Below are 24,279 nucleotides of genomic sequence, written 5' to 3'. Positions count from 1 at the left end.
TGGTGTATTATTTTTTTGATATGATGCTGAATTCTATTGGCTAGAATTTTGTTAAGAATTTTTGCATCTATATTCATGAGAGATATTGGTCTGTAATTTTCTTTTTTTGTGGCGTCTGCCTGGTTTTGACATTAGGGTTATGCTGGCTTCATAGAATGAATTTGGAAGTGTCACTTCCTTTTCTATGTTCTGAAATAGTTTGAGTAGTACTGGCATAAGCTCTTCTCTGAATTGTTTGGTAGAATTCTGCAGTGAAGCATTCTGGGCCAGGGCTTTTTTTTGTTGGGAGTTTTTATTTTTTATTTATTTTTTTATTACCTCTTCAATCTCTTCTCTTGTTATGGGTCTGTTCAGATTTTCAACATCACTTTGTGTTAGTTTGGGTAGGTAGTGTGTTTCTAGAAATTTATCCATTTCTTCTAGATTTTCAAATTTGTTGGAGTACAGTTTTCATAATACTCTGTTATGATCCTTTTTATTTCAGTTGGGTCTCTTGTAATGTCCCCCATTTCATTTCTTATTTGGGGTATTTGCATCCTCTCCTGTTTTTCTTTTGTCAGTCTGGCCAGTGGTTTGTTTATTTTGTTGGTCTTTTCAAAGAACCAACTTTTGGTTTTATTAATTCTTTCTATTGTTTTTCTATTCTCTATTTCATTTATTTCTTCTCTGATCTTTTTATTTCCTTTTTTCTGGTGGCTATGGGCATTTTTTCTACTCTCTTTCTGTTTGTTCGAGTTCTGTAGTTAATGTTTTGATTTTGTCCCTTTCTTCTTTTTTTGATGTGTGCATGTATTGCTATAAATTGTCCTCTGAGGCCTACGTTTGCTGTATCCCAAAGGTTTGGTATTATGTGTTTTCATTCTCGTTTGATTCTAGGAATGTTTTGATTCCATCTCTGATTTCTTCTATTACCCAGTGGTTTGTAAGAAGGGTGTTATTCAGTTTCTTTATAATTGATTTTTTTTCCTTGCTCTTCCTGTTGTTAATTTCTACCTTGATGGCATTGTAGTCAGAGAAGATACTTTGTATTGTCTCAGTGTTTTGGATCTTGTTGAGGATTGCTCTGTGGCCTAAGATGTGTTCTGTTATGGAGAACATTTCATGTGCATCGGAAAAGAGTGTGTACTTTGCAGCTGTTGGGTGGAGTGTTCTATATATGTCAATGAGATCAAGTTGGCTGATTGTGCCCTTTAGGTCTTCTGCATCTTTGTTGAGTTTGTTTCTTGATGTTCTGTCCTTTACCAAGAGTGGTGTGTTAAGTCTCCTACTATTCTTGTGGAACTGTCAATTTCTCTTTTCAGTGCTGTTAGGGTTTGTTTTATGTATTTTGGAGCCCTGTCATTGGGTGCGTAGATGTTTATTATGGTTATGTCTTCATGATGGATTGTCCCCTTAATCCTTATGTAGTGTCCTTCTTTGTCTTTTATGGTGGATTTTGTTTTAAAGTCTATTTTATCTGAGATTAGTATTGCCACTCCTGCTCTTTTTTGGTAGTTGTTTGCTTGATATTTTTTTTTCCATCCTTTGATTTTTAATAAATTTACGTCTTTGGTTCTAAGGTGTGTCTCTTGTAGACGGCATATTGATGGATCCTGTTTTTTTTTATCCATTCTATCACTCTCTGTGTCTTTATGGGTGCATTTAGGCCATTTACATTTAGTGTAATTATTGATAAGTGTGCATTTATTGGTGTCATTTTGTAGTGCTTTTTTTGTGGTGCTGACATTTTCTTTGTTCCTCTTAATCTCCTGTGCTGAATTCCTTTTGTTTGTGTTTTTTTTTCATTTCTTTTGTTTTTGTAGGTTTTGATTTTACTGAGATTTTCTGTTTTTCTTCCTTAGTTTGATGAGTAGTTTTGTTAACTTTCTTTGTGGTTGCCTTAAAATTTACCCTTATCCGCCTAGGTTTGAACCGGTCTATTATTACTTAGTATCACCTTGCCTTCCTCTCCATTATAAGGTTCTATACCTACACTGTTTATTCCCTCTTTTATTGTTCTGATGTTGTTGTCATTTACAGATTAACCTCCCTGATTCCCTGTTGTAATTCTTTTGGTTTTAGATAGTCCTTGAGAGTTCATTTCCTAGGTTTGTATCTGGCTGGTATGGTCCCGCGTCCTAAATTCAGCCTGTGGTCTGATATTGTTTGTTCTCAAATCAAAGGACTTCCTTTAATAATCCTTGTAAGTTTGGTTTGGTTTTTACAAAGTCCCTTAATTTCTGTTTTTCTGGAAATGTCCCAATTTCACCATCATATTTGAATAAGAGTTTTACAGGATATTATTCTTGGCTGGCAATATTTTTCTTTCAAGGTTTTATATATGTCATCCCATTGCCTTCTTGACTGCGTGGTTTCTGCCAAATAATCCGAGCTTAGTCTTATTGTTTCTCCTCTGTTTGTGACTTTTCGTTTTTCTCTAGCTGCTCTCAGGATTCTTTATTTGTCTTTGGTTTTAGGGAGTATGATTATGATATGCCTTGGCGATTTTCTTTTGAGGTCTATCGTATATGGGGTTCATTGAGCTTTTTAGATGGTCAACTTTTCATCTTTCATGATAGTTGGGAAGTTTTCTGTCAGTAGTTCTTCAATGATCCTCTCTGTGTTTTCTGTTTTCTCCCCCTGTCTGGAACTCTGATCACTTGCCAATTTTTTCTTTTGATTCTATCCCACATCATTCTCAGGGTTTCTTCATTTTTCTTTGTTCTTTTTTCTGATTTTTCCTCAAATAGAGTTGTAGCCAAGTGTTTGTCTTCAATTTCGCTGATCCTGTCTTCCATCATTTCAAACTTGCTCCTCAGCCCTTCTATGACACTGTCCATTTTTGAAATCTTGTTGTTTATCTTTTGGATTTCTAATTGTTGTTTTTGTATGAATTCTAGTTATGAATTTATTTTGGCATTTTGTTCCTGTATTATTTCCTTGAAGTCTTCCATTTTTGGTCTGTGTTTTCCATGAATTTTTCTGCTTTTTCCTCATTTTTGTCTGCTTTTTTTCTTCAACTCTTGGATATCTCTAAATATTAGAGATTTGAAGTCCCTATCAGGTAGTTCTAGTGCCTTTACTTCTACTGGAAATTCATCTGATGTTTTACTTTGGACACCTACTGTAACCATCCTGTCCTGTTTTTGTGTGTTTTGATATTGTCTGCTGTCTTTGGGGCATTCGGTAATTATTTTCCATGTTTATTGATTGTACATTTGTTTGTTTCATCCTGCTTTTTTGTTTTGTTTGGCTTTGTCTGAGAAGGTGGGCTTTGTGTTCTTTGTGGTTTGCTCGTCTGTAAGCACGATACTTTTCACCTTCTTCTCCAATGAACAAGGTCAGTCGCTCAGTTATAATACAGCAGGACAGGTCCAGATGAAGCGGAATTGCTGAGAAGGGTTGTTTGTGGCACGTACTAGGGCTGACAGGGTGGCCCGGGAATCAGTGCAGGGCAGGTTCCGGTAGGCTGTGCTTGTGCTGCTTGGGGATGTGATGTTCAGCGCATGGTGCAGGTAGGCAGGAAGGAGGGGGGAGATAGTGATGTGTGGAGCTAAGCTGGGTATGGGAAAGAGGAGAGAGAACAGGGGCCAAAAACATACATCCAAACTAACAAACAAAAGAGAGTGCTAAGGGAGCTTGCCATTGGAGTAGAGAGATGAGAGACTGAGAACTGGAGAAAAACAGAAAGGAAAAAAAAAGAAAAAGGGTAAAAGAAAAAAATTGAATGAAGAAAACTTAGGGAAGAAAAAAGAGAAACCCCCAGGGATCCCACTGGTGCAGATATGAGATCTGGGGACGTTTTTCCCAGGCCGTGAAGTACAGCCTGGCTAAAAGGAATAGAGGTGTCACACAGTGCCGGGTATTCAGGAGAAGGGAAGAGAAGGTAAGTATAGAGAGACGAGAAACTGAGACATGCAGAAAGACAAAAGGTGAAAAAGAGAGAAAAGAAAACAAAACAAAGAAACAACAACAACAACCAAAAAAACCCAGAAAAGAAGAAAGAAAAGCCCCCAGGGATGCCACTGTGTGTCTGTGCAGAGTAAGGGAGTAGCTCCCAAGCTGCGCAATACAGCCCAGCTAGAAGGGGCTTCCAAGTTGAGAAATGTAAAAGAAAACAAATCAAAACAGAACAAATCAGAGCAAACAAACCAATGCCCCAGTGGTCCCAGCATCATGGTGGCACGGGATGGGAAGCAGTTTCACAGTCAAGCAGTGTTTTGCAGCCTTTCAGGAAGAAGCAAAGATGGCACATGGAGCCAGGTATTTGAGAGAAAGGAGGGGGAGATAGTGAGAGGTTAGGAATAAATCTAAAGAAGTGGAAAACAGCATCACCAGCAGCCAACAAATGGCACTCAGGGAGGTGGCCATTGTGGGCGTGTGGAATCCAGGTAGCACCAGGGTGAAGCCGGTGCTTCCTGGCCAAGAGACTGTGGCCACAGGATGCAGAGGAGGCCGAGTAGGGGTGAAGAAGGCGGGGGTGGGAAAGCTTATATCGCTGGTTACCAGTTGTTCTGTCTCCTGCTGGAAGCTCCATGAAGCTGCTTTCTCATACACCCTGTTAGCTGATTTCCAAATGGAATCCAAGATGGCTGATCCATGCTGCATTAGCTGATAGGGGACCTCTGCATGTATCTCTCCTCTGTGTTCTCTGTCAGTTTCTTATTCCATTTGGTGCTTGGTTGAGTTCTTTATCTGTTCATTTGATGCTTAGGGTTTCTGGATTGACGTGTGTCTCTGTTTGACTTAGATTTTAGGATCTTTGCTTTGGAGGGATGGCATGGTGCTTCTGTCTATAGTGCCATGTTGCCCGGAAGCCAAAATATTAGATTTTTGTTGTTGTTGTTATTAGGTGCCATCGAGTCGGTTCCAACTCACAGTGACCCTATAGGACAGAGTATAACTGCTCCATAGGGTTTCCAAGGAGCGGCTGGTGAATTTGAACTGCTGACCTTTTGGTTAGCTGCCGAGCTCCAACCACTATGCCACCAGGGCTCCATATTAGATTGTGCTATCTAAATATTTTACATTTCTGTAGACCAAAAAACACTACAGACAAACTTAGAGAGAAACAAGCTGGGAGAAATATATACAATCCATGTGACAGACAAAAGTTTAATAACCAAATAATTGAGAAAGTAAAATGGACAGACGTTATAAACAGATACTTCTCCAGATAAGAAGTATAAATGATCAGTAAGCACAGAAGAAAAATTCCACTTCATTAGTGATAAAAAAATGAAGTAAAAGAAGTAGTAATTTTTCATCTAGCAAGTTAGCAAAGATTTCTAATATCATAGAACCCAATGATGGTCAGGGTATAGGAAAATCAGCACTTTCAAATACTGCTGGGTTGAGTATGAATTGACAGTACCTTTCTGGACAACAATTTAGTAAAATATGTCAAAAACCTTAGGATCTACATGCCATTGAGTAGCAATTACACTTCTAGGAATTTATGCTAAAATCATGTTTATACATAAAAATATAGTATAGCTACATGAATGTTCTTTATCCCTTTTTTTATGATAGTAAAAATAATAATTGAAATGTCCAAAATAGAGTTATAACTAAATGAACTGTATAGTGAAAATATGATCTAGTATTTCAAATAATATTGCAAAAGAATATTTAATGATCTGGAAAGGTATTTATAATAAATTTGAAAGTTTACAGAACAGTATTAGCATATGATCCCATGGTTGTAAAATATGCATATCTATAAATATATGCATAGAAAACAGATTAGAATGTCTAAGAATGGCTAGGTGGTGACAGACTTCCTCATCTAACTTGACAATGAGGAGGAAGGAGAATCATCATCAGTAACAGCCCACAGCTGATTCCTATGAGGTTGAGGTCAGACATACCTCCTCTCTCCAACCTCCTTACCAATTCTGACACCAGCCGTCCATCCCATGGCTCTCTCTACTCCTCTGCTGGGTTCAATAATTTGTTGCAATGGCCACACAGAACTCACAGACCATACTCACAGTTATGAGGCTTATTAGGGATCAGGAAGCATGTAGACAAAGTCTCTCTTCCTCAGTACAGGACCACTCTGTCAGCTCCTCTCAGCTGTGCAAGACCCCATTCAGCTCCTGAGGTCAGGCTCCTCTTGGCCCCCTGAGGAGAGGCTTCTCTCGGCCTCCTGAGGACAGGCTCCTCTTGAGCCGCCTCAGGACAAGCTTTCTCTCTTGGCCCTTGGCCCTCAGCCTGGCCACTGCTCTGCTTGAGCAAGTGTTACAAAGCTCTTTTAGCTCTGCTAGTAAGTGCCTGGAGGCACCCCACTCCACCAGTATGCCGCCTGCCCAGAGGTGCTCAGCTCTTTCACTCAGTGGATCAGTGAGCCTAGCTTCACCAACAATGCTCAGAGGCACCAACTCCACCAGCAAGCCTCCTGACTGATGGCACTCGGCTCTCTCACTCTGGGGGTTGGCATGCTTACTGTAGCTGCCTTGCTCAGTGGGCCAGGAAGCCCACCTCAGCCTTCTCACTTCAGTCTCCTAGTTCTGCTGCTGCTGTTTCTCTGCCACTCTTGCCACTGTTTCTTGTTGTCTCGTGCCTTCTCCAGTGTTATAGCTCTGTCTCCTAGGTCAAGGATATTCTCAGAGCAGGAACCCTGGGTCTGAAGGACACACTTCACTCCCAGCTTTCCTTCTTGATGGTGGTCAAGTCCTCTCTTTCTGCTTCTGGGATTAACTGCCTGTAAACCAAGGAGGATGGCAAAGCTGACCAATCTCCTCATTAGGGTTCATTACACCTTATTTGCATGGTCCCACCCCTGCAGGGGTTCCAGGAACCTTATTTGCATTATTAGCAAGCTGTCCAATCCCCTAGGTGGGCCACAAGTACCTTATCTGCATAGTCCCACCCAGTCATTGTGGGAGTCATAAGACCATGCATGGCTAAAAGGGCTGTATTAAATAATTCACTGCACCACAGAAGGTTATGTACCAAATGTAAACAGTAGTTATGGCTGAATGGTGGAATAGTAGATACCTTTTTTGGGGGGCTTATTTGTACCTTTTAATTTTTCTAGTGAACCTATGTTTTTTGGATAATGAGAAAAGTATTTAATATTAATAGTACCTTTACTCAGTGTGTTTAAAACACTGAAGGTTTTAGTTCAAAAACTTTACTTTAAAAAATCATTTTTTTACTCCAATATTTATCTTTTCCCAGTGATAATTTTAAAGAATGAAATGGAATGGAATTTCAAATTTATTTTTGAGGGCCAAAATCCATCCTATCCATTTTGATAGTCTGCTTATATCCCGAGTAGGTATTTTACCTACTACCTTCTCTTCTAACTTATTGCTTCTTTCTTTTTTCTTCTACTCCTAGAAGGTAACTGTGGTGGTAAAACAGGAAAGACAGCTGCTCAGAGCTCAGACTTTGCTCAAACCTATTTATCTGCTTTCTCTTGACCTTCGTTTCAAACACCATTTCAAATTACCCCCCCTTCATGACTGTTCTATGCCTTCCTGTAGTTGTCACGTGGTGCTGTTCCCAGAAACCTGGAGGTAGTTGGTGGAGGAGGGGCACCAGGTCAGAAGATGTGTATTTATTTCCAAATAGAGACTTATTTTAATAATTTATTTATCATCAATGTATGGTTTAGGAATATTTTAAAGCAGCCATTGGTGAGGGCTTACCATGAGACATTGTGCGAAGCACTTTAAAGAAAATTATTTCCTTTATTCTTCATAACTTCAGTAGAAAATCAAAGTACGAAGGGTATCTAATTTACTCAGGGTAACACTGGCAGTTAGAGATGGAGCTAGGACACAAATTCGGGTCTGTCTGTCTGTTGAGTCAATTCTGACTCATAACCCATAAAAAGCCCATTGCCACAAAGTCGATTCCAATTCATAGTGACCCTATATGACAGAGTAGAACTGCCCTGTAGGGTTTCCTAGGCTGTAATCTTTACAGAAGCCAACTGTCACATTTTTCTCCTGTGGACATGCTGGTGGGTTCAAACTGCCGACCTTTCGGTTAGCAGCTGAGCACTTTACCACTGCGCCACCAGGGCTCCTTGCCCAAAGTGGAGCCCGCTTATATATTATGCTATAATGCCTCCGTGTATTCTGGTGATTATCCTTTTTGCTGAGTAATTCACCATCTGGTAGCTATCACACTCTAGTGTTAACTGGTGCTAATTTTCTGATGTTGGCCAAGTGACTAGGATTTTAAAGTGAAGAAAGCTATGATCAAGGTGTAATACATGTGAGGTTAAAGTCACAGCTTTTCCCACTTAAACCGTGTGTGACTTTGAATAAACCACTTAATCCCTATGAGGCTTAATTTCCTCATTTGTAAGATGAGGATAATGCCCTTGTCACAAGAACTTTGGAAAGGAGTAAGTAAATAATGTTGAAATGTTTTGTAAGTGGAAAAAAAATACTCTAAATACGAGGTGTTGATACTAAAACATTGTAAGGATTGGCATAATATAGCAGCTTTCAAAACTAAAGTTCATCAGAGGAAGGGGAGGCATGCTGCTTATTCAGAACAGAAACCAGAAGGTCAGTTAGGTAAATAATGCTGGAAAATTCTGGGAAGTTTTGTCTGTTTGCTGAGTGGTTCATATTCTGGTGGTTATTTTTAGATTGGTAGTGATGATAAGTAGTAGTAATTTGCTGCAGGGGGTGGAGCGGGGAAGGAAGTGATTTTGGTTGTCTAGCATAAGGGGAAATCTAGAGAAACCCAAGAGACAATAGATAATTAATAGTCCTACTGCCTCACAAAAAGGTCACTGGGTGGTACAAATGCTTTATGCTCAAACTTCTAACCTAAAGATTGGTGGTTTGAACCCACCCAGTGGCACGATGAAGAAAGACCTAGTGATCTGCTTTTAAAGATTACAGCCAAGAAAACCCTATGGGACAGCTCTACTCTGTAACACATGGGGTCACCATGGGTCGGAATAGACTGGACTGGACGGCAACAGGTTTTTTGGTTTTAATGTCTCACAAGTTGGCCAGCCTATATCTAGACCACTCTGTGGTTCATATAAGACCCACACTTTGAACGGTTTATAGACAGAATGGAAGAAGAGCAACTGATGGTGAGGAGACTCAAAACCATATCGTTTGAAGGGATGATTAAGAGAGAACTGGAAATGCTTAGCTCGGGGAGGAGGGATGGGGAGAAAAGTCACGGAGCCTTCCTGGTGTATTTTAACAGTTTGCAGATCTAGCTGCCCGTTAGAGCCACAGATTCCAAGTTTCTTATCCCAGAATTCTGAGTCAGTAAGATTGGAGTGGAGCTTGGAATCTGTTTTTGTTTTTTCAGACTCCCCCAAATAATTCTTAATGCTTGGTAACCACGAGCCTGGATGTGGCTTAAGGAAGATCTGCATTAGGGTGTTGTCAGTAGTCATATAAGGGAGACAGCAAATGCTACAAGCAACAGTTAGTGAGAGCTGAAAAGATTTATCAACTGTCTGAATGTGAGATTGGTGAAAAAGCTGTTACTAAAGTTTAATTTGATGTTTCAAACCTGCCTTGGGAAGAAAGATGATGAATTCAATGTTTGAAACTTCACAGATTTAAGATTTTAACCTGAAACTTCAGATGCACCAGTATTCCCCAAAGTGTGTTCTACTCAATATTTGTTTCATCAGAATACTAATTGTACATAATACTCGTTCAATGACCTGTTAATATGTGTTCCATGGGGGTGGGGCGGGAAGAATTCCATAGACTAGTAAAACACAAGCTTGCTTATCGGGAAACACTGAATTAAAGTAAGTCAAAATGGTTGCTTTACTGTAAAGCTCAAAGAACCCACAACACGCTAATGTGTAATTTAGAGTACCAAGAGTAGGATGTAAATCGTGCCATTTCCAAAATTTTTTTGAGCACAGAATCTTTTCTTAATTGAGGAATGTATTGTGAGTCTAATGTTCCTTATAAACAAACATTGGGAAATACAAAAATAGACAAGTACGAAGGCCAAAGTATAGCTATCATGGAAGGGATGAGCAAGGCTGTCAAATGCTGCAGGTACTCAGGAGGATAAAAACCCAGTCATTGGGTTTGGCAATTTTAGAGAACAATTTCAGTACAAGCAGTACTGAAAGGAAGATTGCAAAGAGTTTAGGATACAATCTCATGTTTTCAAACCAGAAAAATGAGAACCACAGGCAGACATGGAGATAATGTGGTGAAATATTTGAAACTAGAATTATCCCAGAAAGTATAGTCATCATAGTTAAGGAGGGAGTGAGTGGTGAGGCTAACCCCTCATACTGGAAGAGATAGCAGATTCGAGGGAAAATTTTTATTTTTACTTACTTATTTTTTGACAAACCAAAGAAAGGTATAAAGAAGGATGTATTTAAGGTGTTAAAAATGAGGGAAGGAGATTTAAAACACAGGTAGAAGAGTAAGAATTAGAAAAGATTAATTTTTCTCTTTCTGGGAGATAGGTAAAAGAAATTTTTAGATTAATAATTGTTCATTTATGTGATAAGTTTTTTATATTCGATTTTTTTGATTAACTAGATTCTTTGCTTATGCTAAGTGCCAAGTATATTTGCCATAGGGTGGTTCAATACATGGCAATTCTTATTAGTGTTGTTATATTTACATTGTTTCAACATTTGACTGCTTCTTACCACACCGTTAGGTAGACAGAGGAAGGGAGAGTTGATTAAAGTCAAATCAGATAACTACGTTTGGTTTCGTTCCTATATTTCATTCATTCTCATGAATTAGCTGGCTGTAGTCCGTGATTCCTTCTGTTACTCATATTTTGTCGTTATTATCTGGCTTTATACTTGGAATAAACTACACTTCTCTTTATTCATGTCTTGATTTGTTTTTCAGTGGTCATCGTAGCTGCAGTTTTTCTGCACTTAAGGAAAGCTGGTTTTGTGCCGCTGGAGATTTGCACATTCTACTTCTGTGTACTTACTTATATGTATAGTGTTAATGGCAGTTGCATGACTCATAGTCTACGCAAGAATAAATTAACTCTGTACCTCTGTGGTGTGCCCTCTTTGAGATTTCTCTGGAAGATCCCCCAGAAGCCAGAATTCACACAAACTGCAAGGGTCCATTCAACTTAAGAACCCAAGCTACACTGACCGACCAAATTACGCTTGCATCCCTCGTTATGAACCAGCTACCTATTTTCTCCTCATTGAGATTCAAACTGTTGATCTCAAACTATAAAGGTCTTTATGGGATGAATTATGGTTACTTTAAATGCTCTTGACTGTGACTTAATGAAGGTTTAGATCTTCCAGTGAACTTCTTTTCATGGTTTCCAGATTAGAGGAAAGGCTTCTTCATACTAAATCTTCAGTTTTATTTTTTTTAGGGATTTAAAGGAGTTTAAGTTTACTGACTGCATAAGACTCACTGTTTTAGTGATGAATCTTTTCGAGTGATTTGCTAGCCAGCAGTTCAGTCTGAGTTATTCATGAGATCTAAGGTTTTATAATTTACGAGGCCAGGAACAATTAACTGTAAAATAAAACAATAGTTTTAATGAGATCACCAAGAAGGTGGTAAATGTATCATGCTGTGCCTTGGAACTGGGTCTTTTCTGACCAGTTTTCAGTCGCTTGGTGCTTATTTCAGTGCTTCCTACAAAGGTAACTTTATAACAGTACTGTATCAAAACTTTTGAATGTGGACATTTATATAAAGTGAGGTGAAATTTTTTTTCTTCCCCATTGGGCAGAAAGTTTCTTTGGAAATTATTAATATAAACACATTAGAAATATAAATATAATTGTTGTTAGGTGTCTTTGCGTCAGTTCTGACTCATAGCAACCCTGTGTACAGCAATGAAACACTGCCTGGTTCGGCACCGTCCTCACAATCGTTGCTGTGTTGGAGCCCATTGTCGTAGCCACTATGTCAGTCCATCTCGTTGAGGGTCTTCCTCTTTTTTGCTGACCCTCTACTTTACCAAGCATGTTGTCCTTCTCCAGGGACTCGTCCCTCCTGATAACATGTCCAAAGTACTTAAGATGAAGTCTTACCATCTTCTCTAAGGAGCATTCTGGCTGTATTTCTTCCAAGACAGATTTGTTTGTTCTTTTGGCTGTCCATGGTATATTGAATATTCTTCGCCAACACCATAGTTCAAAGGCTTCAATTCTTTTTTGGTCTTCCTTATTCATTGTCCAGCTTTTGCATGCGTATGAAGTGATTGAAAATACCATGGGTTGGGTCAGGTGCACCTTAGTCCTCAAGGTGCTTTTTAACACTTTTTAAAGAGATCTTTTGCAGCACATTTGCCCAATGCAGTACATCGTTTGGTTTCTTGACTGCTGTTTTCTCCATTTATCATGATGTTGCCTGTTGGTCCAGTTTTGAGGATTTTGGTTTTCTTTATGCTGATAACAAGGCCCCTGGCCTTGTTGTAACTGTTGATATCGAGCTTCTCTTCTCTCCTCTCGATTGTCTCTTTCCACAGATGCAGTCGATCTGATTCCTGTGTATTCTGTCCAGCGAGGTCCATGTGTATAGTCACCATTTACCATACTTTTACACAAATAACGTGCACCTTCTGCATTTGTTTGCCAACCACACTCCCCATGAGGTATTTTTGTAAGTTGCTATGCTATTTTTTTACAACAACATGTAAATAAAAAATTGGCATAGCAACACTTATGAAAATACCTTGTGGGGGGAGAATGTAAATGTATAGATTTCAAACTCTTTCTGAAAAGTTTACATATATGTATAACCATTTATCTTCTGGAGTCATTGATTTGAGCCTAGGAATTCAATGATTTAGTCTTATTTTTTGTCCCCAAATTTTATGCCATCTTTTTTTAAGGCAGTTATATACTTTTCTATTATAAAGTAGGACTTTAGTATCCTTATGATTAAAAACGCACACACACACAATAAAATTGTATTAATTTAAGATCATGTGTGGCACCATACAGCTTGAAGCTTTCTTACTGATCCTACCAGTTCACAAGAATGAAACAGGAATTAGCAACAAATAGAGATGGCAAATGACTCAGAAGCAAAAAGCCTATTCTTCCATTTCCCCGCACATATTAAATAAAGGTGCTATGCTATTCATTATTCACCCAATTTCATGAGCAAAAAACCTAGGAGTCATCCTTGATTATTCTCTTTCCCTCACTCCCCATATCCAGCTACCAGGATGTTTTGCCCTGTGTGTCACTAAAATGTATTCTGAATCTGACATCGTACCGTTGATCTGCTACTACTCTAGGCTGAGCCACCATCATCTTTTACCTGAACTACTGCAGTGGTCTCTGTGCTTTGGCTTTTTTTGTTTGTTTGTTTGTTTTAAATAGGCTTTATTTTTTAGAACAGTTTTAAACTCCATTGCTGTTGATTCTGGCTCATAGTGACCCTATAGGACAGAGCAGAACTGCCCCACAGGGTTTTCAAGGCTGTAAATCTTTACGAAAGCAGACTGCCACATCTTTCTCCTGTGGAGCAGCTGGTAGCTTTGAACCACCAGCCTTTCAGTTAGCAGCTGAGTGCTTGACCACTGTGCCACCAGGGCTCCTTAGAACAGTTTTTAGATATTTAGAAAAATTGAGAAGGTAGTACAAAGAATTCTTATACCCCCTCACTCAGTTTCTCCTATTATTAACATCTTACACTAGTATATTTGTTACCATTAACTCAACCGGTACTGGTACATTATTATTAATTAAAATCCATAGTGTATTCAGATTTACCTGTTTTTGTCGAATGTTGTTTTTCTGTTGCATGGCCCCATCCATGACACACCTTACATTTAGTTGTCATGTTTCCTTAGGCTTCTCTTGATTATGACAGTTTCTCAGACTTTCCCTTTTTTGGTGACCTTGACAGTTATGAAGTCAGATATTTTGTGAGCTGCCCCTCTATTGGAATTTGTCTGATGTTTTTCTCATGATTAGAATGGGCTTTTGGGTTTGGGGGAGGAAGACCATTGTGGTAAAGTGCCATTTTCATCACATCATATCAAGAGTACATACTGTCAGCATTGCTTGTCACTCTTGATATTGACCTTGATCACATGGCTGAGGCAGTGTTTGTCAGGTTTCTCCACTGTATAGATACTCTTTTTCTCCCTTTCTATTTTGTACTCTTTTGGAAGGAAGTCACTATGCGCAGCTCACACTTAGTGAGTGGAGCTTAATGCTCCCCCTCTTTGAGGGTGGAGTATCTACATACATTATTCGGAATTCTTTTGTAAGGGAGATTTATCTCTTTTCCCTCATTTATTTATTTAATTCATAATTTACTTATCAGTATGGACTCATGGATGTTTATTTTATACTTTGGATTATAATCCAATACTACTTTATTCTCAAATTGTTTCAGCTGTGGTCACTGGTAGCTCTTTCAGTTGGCTCTTGCGACCCTTTGACATACCACCGTCTTTTTTTTTTTTTTTTTGATGACACTTCCTTACTTTTTGGTACTGCGAGATGCTCCAGTATTTTGGGGTATTTTCTATCTCAGTCCTGGAATCATCCCTCTAAGAAGTGCTAGTTCCTTTTATTGGAGAAAGGGATTAGAAACCAAGATCTGGGTACTAGGTGTGTCCTCTGCTTTGGCTTCTGTCCTACTATAGTTTATTCTCCACATAGCAGGGTGAAGATTTAAATAATTTAAATCAGATTACAGTTTACTCTTCTTAAAAAGCTTAAAAAAAAAAGATTTATCATTGTATTTTTAAAAATCACAACTCCTTAATATGTCCAGTCATAATTTGGCCCTTGCCTAGTTCTCTGACTTTATCACTTGCCATTCTCCTTCTCATACACTCCTTTCTAGACACACTGGCATTTTCCTTCCCTTTCCTTTTGCTTTTCCCTTTTTCTTTACCTTCCCCTCCCTCCCTCCTTCCCTTCCTCCTTCTTACTTTCTCTGTTTCACTCACTCTCTTTCTTTCTTTCTCTCCTTCTCCTTCCTTCTCCTCCTCTTCTGTATGCCAAGTTTGGGCTTTTGCATTTGCCCTTTCCTTTAGAGTCTCTGCCCCAGGTCTTTGCCTGTGAGCTGCTTCTCATTCTTCAGGTGTCAGCTCAAATGTCATTGCCTCAGAAAATATGTCCTTGACGTCTTTATTTAAAATAAATAAGTTCCACCCCAGGAACTCTCTATTTCATTATCTGTCTAAATTTTATCCATGGCAGATGCTTATCTTGATCTGAAATAATCAAATTTATGCCGTTGTTTACTGTCTGACTCTCCCTACCCAGAGCCTAGAACAGTGCCTGGCACACAGAAGGTGCTCAGTACATTCGTTGAATGAATAAATGGAAAAAAGAATCAATGATTTATGCATTTTGCCCTTGGAAGTTTGCCTTAGGCTAGGTTTTAATTACTCAACTAGAAATACTATTTTTTTACGTGAAATAATGAATGGAAGATTTTCATGAAAATTAGTTTCTGTACTAAATTTAGTCTTTGAGTTGAATAAGTCTAAAATTCGCAAGTAAAATTCATTCCCATAATACTATTCCTACACTTCAACCATTTGGTTCTCAAAATAGCCATATGCAGTAGTTACTAGGTATTAGTATCCTTGTTTTTCAAGTAAAAAAACACGATTGACTTCTTCAGGCCTGAATGACTTTTTTGGGGCTTTATAGAAACAGGAAGGTGCCTGGGTGGTACAAATGGTTTGCGCCAGACTAACCTAAAGGTTGGCGGTTCGAACCCACCTAGCGGCACTGTGAAAGAAAGGCCTGGTGATCTGCTTCCATAAAGATTACAGCCAAGAAAACCCTATGGAGTAGTTCTACTTTATAACACATAGGATTGTCATGAGTCAAAATTGACTCAGTAGCAAGGGGTTTTTTTTTGGTTTGGTAGAATCAAGGAGCAGACCTAAGACCAGAAATTGGATCTTTTCTCCATTGTCTCTTTACTTTTAATTTATATTTTTCTCTTCTTAATTTTGTGTTGCTTCTGTTTGTTGACAGTGATATGCTTTAGATAAACACATTCTCTAGACAATCAGAACATCTATTTAACCCTAAAATTTTTAACTAATGATTTTTTTATGTAATCCTGTCTAAGTAATATACTCCCTGTCTTGCTAAGTAGCATAATTTAATTATTAATTTCATGACTTGTAGCTGTCATTATGAATATTAGCTATTAAACTGTGTTATACAATAGAGGTGCAGTTAGGCCCTAATGAGCTACATAGGACTTCTTTTGCCCCTCTAAAAATTCTTACAGAATTCTGTACAGTGTAGAGGATGATCTTCCTTTATCTTCTCATTTCTTATTGATATCCTCAAACACTATCAAAGTGTATGAAGTCTTTGCTTCTACCCTAGTTGACTTGGGATTGCTCTTGTTTGAGTTTCTTTAGTCATTTTTCTGGTAATTAATCTTTTAGAAGCTACCAATAATTGTGTCTAGCACCAACCTGTTGTCACCACTTCTGTTGTACTATTTCTGATTACAACCTAGGGTGGAAATGAAAATTCCAGGGAAAATGAGAAGATAATATACCTGAAATTCATTTAGGGCAGTAAATGTTTACTATCTCTTGTTATTGTTGTTGTTAGGTGCTGTCAAGTTGGTTCCGACTCATAATGACCCTATGTACAACAGAACCAAACACCGCCTGGTGCTGCACCATCCTTATAATCATCGTTATGCCTGAGCCCATTGTTGCAGCCACTGTGTCAGTCCATCTCATTGAGGGTCTTCCTCTTTTTCATTCACCCTCTGCTTTACCAAGCATGATGTCCTTCTCCAGGGACATGTCTAAAGTATGTGAGACATAGTCTTGCCATCCTTGCTTCTAAGGAGCATTCTGGCTGTACTCCTTCCAAGACAGATCTATTCATTCTTCTGACAGTCCGTGGTATATTCCATATTCTTTGCCAACATCATAATTCAAAGGTGTCAATTCTTCTTCAGTCTTCTTTATTCATTGTCTAGCTTTTGCACGTATATGAGGTGATTAAAAACGCCATGGCTTGGGTCAGGTGCACCTTAGTCTTCAAAGTGACGTCTTTGCTTACTATCTCTTAAGTCTGCCTATTTGCCAAAGAGCACATGGCAAGTGTGTACAAAACACCAAACTTGAAGTACCAGGAAAAATCATTGGAAACATGCTTCCAAAGTGATATGAACAGACCAAGAGTCCATTGATCAGAATCTTACGACATGCCTACTGTTGATCTCTCTAGTGTTTCTCAGAAGCAGCTACTGAATGGCCAAAAGTGCACAGAAAGCACTTTGGCAGAAAATAGTTAAAAAATAGTGATGGGTAATAGTGATTCTCTTGGCCTTCCCTTATGATTATAGTATCCTCACATGACAACTTCCACTGAGGGTAGAGATAAAGAGTAGAAAAAGGGCCTTCTTCCTAAGTCACCTGTCTCCTTTTTATGGAGAAAAACCCTTTCTAAGAAATGTGCCCAGCAGACCTCCACTTACCTCTCACTGCTCAGAACCGGGTCATGTGCTTATCCTTGAGCCAGTCATTGCCAAAGGATAGTAGAAGTGCCATGATTGTCTTACCCCAATCATGATTCATCTCTGTTGTTGTTGTTGTTAGGTACTGTCGAGTCGAGTCGGTTCCAACTCATAGCGACCTTGTGTACAACAGAACGAAACGTTGCATGGTCCTGTGCCATTCTCACAATCTTTGTTATGCTTGACCCCATTGTTGCAGCCACTGTGTCAGTCCATCGTGTTGAGGGTCTTCCTCTTTTTCACTGGCCCTCTACTTTACCAAGCATGATGTCCTTCTCCAGGGACTGATCCCTCCTGATAACATGTCCAAAGTATGTGAGACGTAGTCTTGCCACCCCTGCTTCTAGGGAACACTCTGGTTGTACTTCTTCCAAGACAGATTTGTTCGTTCTTTTGGCAGTCCATGGTATATTCAGTATTCTTTGCCAGCACCACAATTCAAAGGCGTCAATTCTTCTTCAGTCTTCCTCATTCATTGTTCAGCTTTCACATGCATATGAGGCGATTGAAAACACCATGGCTTGGGTCAGGTGCGCCTTAGCCTTCAAGATGACATCTTTGCTTTTCAACACTTTAAAGAGGTCTTTTGCAGCAGATTTGCCCAGTGCGATGCATCTTTTGATCTCTTGACTGCTGCTTCTGTGGATGTTGATTGTGGATCCAAGTAAAATGAAATCCTTGACAACTTCATTTCATCTCTGAGTGGGCTTATTTTTAGCATCCTTCAAAAATTGGAATTTGTTATCCAGGCAAAGGGAGGACTGGCTGTTACACAGGCAACCAGTAGTGTTTGCAATAATTATTGAACTCTTTTAGCATGATTAAATACCTGTATGAACAAATGTAGAATGACAACTCTGTTGAGTGCAAACGAGTGACTAGTGTAATGAGAGACAATAAAATAAAATAATTTTTGACTTCGAAACACATGGAACTTCCGTGGCCACTGAACTTTTTCTTGTAAGTAAAACAATGAGTTTTATAAATTTTCCCAGGAGCATACAACTTTAACCAATGACTAAAACTGTCCTCTTTTGAAAATCTGCAACTTTATTATTGAAAGAATGTATGTATTACATATCTTAATTACAACCTCTTTTGCCATGAGACCAGAATATCTGTATAATACCTGGCTACCATTACTGAACATTTTGATCAGAGATTTTTATAGAAAAACCCTGATCAAAAATGGGAAATTGCAGAACAGAACATCAAATTCTCATGGAATCTAGATGTTCTAGAGCTGTAGAAGCTGGATGAACCCCAAAACTATTGCTCTAACATTATCTTTAAACCTTAAACCAAGAATATCTCCTGAAGTCTTCTTAAAACCAAACGGTAGTTTAGCTTAGACTGTTAAAGGGTGTCTGTCTCGAGCATTATGTTTTTTAAGATCTATCTATATGGGATCAAATTGACAGCAACCCGAAAGGTTAGGTAGGAACCTTTTGGGGGCATTGAGTTTATGTTAATTGGGCAGGAACAACTTAGAAAAGGAGGGTGAGAATGGTTGCACAACTCAAAGAATGTAATCAATGTCACTGAAATGTACATGTAGAAACATGAATTGGTGTATGTTTTTGCTGTGTGTATTCTCAACAACAAAAATAAATTATTTAAAAAAGTATTACTGATACTTGAATTCTCCTAATAGCTATCTTTTCTGATTTTTGAATCCATAGCAACTTCATTTTCAGGTTTAAAAACTTGGAGGTTTAAGTTTAAGCCTTTTTTTTGAATGTGGCAATATTGTTATCATAGATAAGATACAGGCTCAACTGCTGTGACAAGACTTCAAAATAATAATGGCTTAAACAAGATAACAGTTTGGGGTTGTGATGGCAGCTCCACAGGTTCCTTCTACTTTATTGTTCTACCGTCCTTAATATTGGCTTCTCTCCTATAATCTAAGATGGCTACTTCAGCTCCCAGAATCACATCCACTATCCAGCAGTGGGAAGATGATAGGGGTAGGGTGTAATCATTCTCTTTAAAAGAATTACTCAGATGTTAAACACATCACATCTGCTCACATACTTTAGGTGACTAATTAGATATTGGGGGTGCCGAAGAAGTCTAGAATAATGCCATGATTTCCGTCTTAAATGGTTGAGTGTATGCCATTAACTGAGATAAGGAATATAGCAAGATATTTACATTTGAGGGACCAGCTCCGGGACAGCTAACAACAAGAATCTTTTTTCCATAAACTTGATTGTAAAGTTGGAATAAAGGGGGATAACAAAAACAAGGCACAGATTTGAAGGAGTCCTTTTATTTAATTCTGGAATACTCAAATACTGAAAGGAAGCGGAGCTCGTGGAGAGTCAGATGTTGAAGATACAGGAGAGAGAACGAGTAATTAACGCAGACTGGTTTCAGGGGGAGATGAGAGAAAGCATTTTAGGATGCAGGTGGAGGTAACCTTAGACAGAAGGAAGAGTACCTCTGGCTTTTATGTAGATAAGAAGGAAATAAGGATGTGTGTGAATGCAGAAGTCTCCCTCAACAGACATTTGTTGAACAGAAGCACCAGGCATTATTTAGCTAATGTAGCTAGTAGTGAGGTTAATAAGGCATAGTTACAGCTTTGTTGGGAAGATATGTGATGAAACCAGCAGGATAAAGTGTGTTGAAGTGTCATTTAGAGTTATGCTCAAGAGTTGTGGAAACACAGAGGAGGCTAGGAGAAGAGGAGAGAGGACCAAAAGTGAAAATGGGTTTGTACCTGGAATACGAGGCAAGGACATCTAAGAGAAGAAAGCTTGAGAATGAGGACTGTGGTGGGGCCAGGGCTTGGAAGAAAATGCAGACCCGGATTACAGTGTTGGTTATTGATAACCATGGTTGCAATAATAAAATTTTTATACAGTTGTTGACTTTGTTTAAACATCAGGTGAAACTTTATTTGGGAATACTTGAGAAAATGAATTTTTATGACCAAGGAAGCTTCTTGTTATCCTTTTTTCTTTTTCCCCTTTGATGATTTCTCTTGAAGCTTATTTAGGTAAAAAAAGCCACTACTTCCAAAGGTGCTTTGGTACCCTGGCATAATTTCAAAGAAATCTCCTTTCCCACTTAGTTAACTACATTTCCCCTGTAAAAAAATCTTCTCTGTTAATGTAGCATCCTTTAACAGGACTCCTGCTGGTCGGTTCTTGTATCTTGCTGTGGCAGTTGTGAACATATATACTATTGATCGTTAATGTGTGATATAAATCCAACTGGAGCATGCCCACTAATTGGTTTGAGAGTTAGATATAGACAATGCTGTCTTATAGTAGCTTGTGTAGATGGGCCTAGTCATAGGGTTAATTCTGCTTGACAGCACATCAGCAGCATCTTGAGAGTAATTACCCAACAGAAGTTTTCCCACAGCCGAACTGAGAGCTTCAAAGGCTTCTGAATTTACAGCCAGTATTAACCTATATCTGAAATATAGTGTTCCCACAAGGACTCAGATTTTTTTCTCCTTATTAAATGTATGGGGTTACTAGGTTCATTTACTCTGTGCAAAGAGCTTAGTGAAAAATTACTTGGTGTTGATAAATTGAAAATCTTTAATAAGTAAAGAGGATAATTATAAATTTTGTTCTCATTGCTTTATTATATAACTGAGACAAGTTAATATGAAGATATCAGGTGCTTTTTTGCATAATTTATCCTCTTTCTCTCAAAAACAAGTTCATGTATTTTCTATCATGTGCTATTTGTATATGTGCATATTTATGGGACCTTGGGTAATGCATGCATTTAAAATGCTTACGATAAATATGCATTTACATTTTAGAAAGCTATTTTGTTGATTAATGTACTGATATCTATAACTATTGCATCTTTTTTTTTCCTCCATAAAATAAATGTTGTTCTTTTACAAACAATTTTTATATTGTGAAAAATTTCTTTCCCTTTGCAGGTCAGAAACCAAATTCGACTCTGGTTCAGGTATGTTTACATTAATAATGTTATTCTGAGGATATTTTATTTACATTATTCTCTGAGGAGTAATTCATCAGATCAAGAACCAGGTTGATTTTAAACAGACTGGGCAGTCTCTTTTCAAAACATGAGCCCTACCTCAGAGCAGGGCTATTGGCTGCTTCAAATCATAACTGGAGATGTTCACTTTGGGATTCTTGATAGTTCTGCAAGAAGCATTAAATGCTCTGTATCTGCAGAGTTTCATTTTAAAAGCAGAGGTGGGGGTTATACATACTCATTGCTCAGAATAGAAAATTATTTTCTTAGTGGACAAAGAATCCTGAATAATTTGAGTATTTTCTGCAAGTGATTTGTTATCAAATGTGGGTGATGGATGCATTTAATCTAGCAAACTGTAGTTTCAGCCAGTAGAAATAAAAATTTGTCTATTATTTACTAGTTTTAAAAATTTTGTTGTTGTTGGAGGGGGATGGAATATTAAGGTCACCATAAGCCCTTATTTTGTATCTATCAAGACAAAATTTACCTTCTCACAGACAGTGGCATATCAGCCTCATTAGATGTTTTCTTCTCATTAAGCATGAATGTAGCCATATAATCCTTAAGTTTGACTGTGTCTTTATGTCATTTGCTGGGAGTTATGTGGTTCGGAATTTCTGATGGTGTTTTCAATTAAAGCAAAAAAAAAAAAAATGCCTCATGTTAGGTACAAAGGAATTATGCTGTTCGGTGAACTGTTAATAGATAAGTAAACATTAATTTTTTAATTCCAGGAGACAGTAATTTTCAGGAAAAGAAAGCTTGTTCAATTTATAAGTAACATGCTCAGATCTTAGTTCTATTATGTTTTAAAATTTAAAAAATGCTGTTGCTTATGTTCACAAAGGAGCTAAATGATATTCTTTTTTGATAGTGGTGTTAAGAAGCTAACATGCTTTCTTTCTTCATATGCTTCTTCTTTTGTTGTACAGCTTTATGGTTTTCTACAACTTGATGAAACTCTTTAAATAGGAAGTCTGTACGTTTGAGTTAAAATTTCACCTAAATTTGAGAACCATGATTCTAGAAGTCTTTCTATGTGTTCTTGAACTTCCTAATCACATGTGTCAGTGATAATATAAGACAAATATTTCTAATTAACAGTGTTGATTATATGGAGACTAAAGGCGTGGTAGCGTGGTATCAATGATTTGACTCTTGTTGATTCACAGAAGTTGACTCAAAATAGGGTGAAAAGTCTAACTTTTTTAATAGTTAAAATCTTTTAAGTATAATAAAAAAATAAATGTTATATACTGCTTAAAACTGATGTAGAATGAATTTTTAGATAAAAATTGCATGTCTTTTTATCATTGACAGTCATCAAATATCTATTAAAGATTTACATTATTATGATCTGATGTATATTTAAATCCCTAAACATCAATTCAGAATCTGGTCTTTGGGTACAGGATCTGGAATATAGCTTTTCAAAATAAAAAAGGCTACTAGATTCATTCTGAAAGTAGAACCTGGAAGTAGTGTACAAAACTGAAATATTAGGCAGCTAGTGTCAAAGTTAGATAATTTATGTTAAATTTTAAAATCCAGATAAAAGTGTGCTGCTAAATTCCTGTACTGAAGGTTAGTATTTATTATGAAAATAGTTATAACATCTGCACAGGCACACATCTTTCACTCTTGTGACCAAAGATTTTGTCCATGACTCTTATTTTTTTCTTGTTTTAATTTTTTTAAATGCCTGTCATGGACAACATCTGCATGTCTTTGAAAACTACAAAGTTCTGTACTCTGAGAAGTCTTACGGAGAATACTGATTAAAAGTTTATTTCTTCTTTTAATTTTGAATTTAAATACGTTGTGGAAAGAATTCAGATGGTTTCAAATTAAGAAACAGGTAATTATTTTTTTGTATAAACTCTTTTAGCATGCTATTGAATGAGGGAATCATGACAGAGGAAACTAGAAGTTTATTTTCTGGTATTCTGCAATGATACAGGTAGCATCTTGGAACAATTAAATGTATGACTTTAATAGGTTCAGATTTTTTATCGTTCATCAACTACAGAGAGTAAACTAGCTTTGTTTAATGTATACAGCTGTAACAGGGTTCCTAACAGGTTCCTGATTTTTAAATGAAGGAAGATGCCAATCTTACTAAGAAAAATAAAACCTTAAAAAATGAACACTGTGGTTGATGACTAACCATAAAGGAAAGGATTTCAAAGGCAAATTATATATGTATGTGTATATGTATATGTATATATTTTATTTTTCAAGGAAAGTACTCAACTTATGCAGAGCTTACTGCACAGCATTTTACAGTTTGTATAAATGAGTTTCAGGCTGTGGAGTGAGATTAAGGAGGAAGGAAGAAAAGTTTGCATTGTCAGCACATGGTAAAAATTTTCAGTTGTTGAATATGTATAAAAATTATCAACCTAGAAAGTAATTTAAATTTTTTCTTATCAGAATTGTATCAATTTTCCCTATAAAAACAAATCCACAAACAGCCTCCCTGTGTTTTTCCAAAATTTTTTTGAAAAAGAAGTTTAAAAAACTTTTATAATAAAAGATTTCAAGCATACAGAAAAGTAGAGGGTATAAGTATAATGAGCACCTATCATATGGATTGTACTGTTAATAGTTTGTCATATTTGTTTCATCTTTTTTTTTTTGCTTGAAGTATTTAAAAGTAAAATACATACATTTAATTTTAAAATCTGAAAATTATAGATTGTCTGGACTTATTGAAAGGGGTCAATAATTTTTTTTTATTGATGTAATTAAATGAAGTTTACGTTTCAAGTTAGTCTCCCATACAGAATTTTTTTTTTTTAATATACATTGTTATGAGACCCCAACCGCTCACCCCATTCTGCAACAGCACACTCCTCCCCTCCGCCCC

At 37.6% G+C, this 24,279-nt stretch overlaps 1 protein-coding gene across 1 annotated transcript in view; it reads left to right on the top strand.

Annotated features, from left to right (window-relative positions):
• The window catches only part of MSRB3 (methionine sulfoxide reductase B3), a 138,734-nt gene that overhangs the window by 42,687 nt on the left and 71,768 nt on the right, over nucleotides 1-24,279 (top strand). The window contains exon 4 of the mRNA XM_023736100.1: nucleotides 21,346-21,374. Coding sequence (XP_023591868.1) covers nucleotides 21,346-21,374 — 29 coding nt within the window. The remainder of the gene's footprint in view (nucleotides 1-21,345; nucleotides 21,375-24,279) is intronic.

Source organism: Trichechus manatus, unplaced genomic scaffold, assembly GCF_000243295.1.
Source record: "Trichechus manatus latirostris isolate Lorelei unplaced genomic scaffold, TriManLat1.0 scaffold00086, whole genome shotgun sequence".
NCBI lineage: Eukaryota > Metazoa > Chordata > Mammalia > Sirenia > Trichechidae > Trichechus > Trichechus manatus.
Note: the sequence above shows the minus strand (reverse complement) of the source record. Positions and strands in the feature narration are given on the sequence as shown.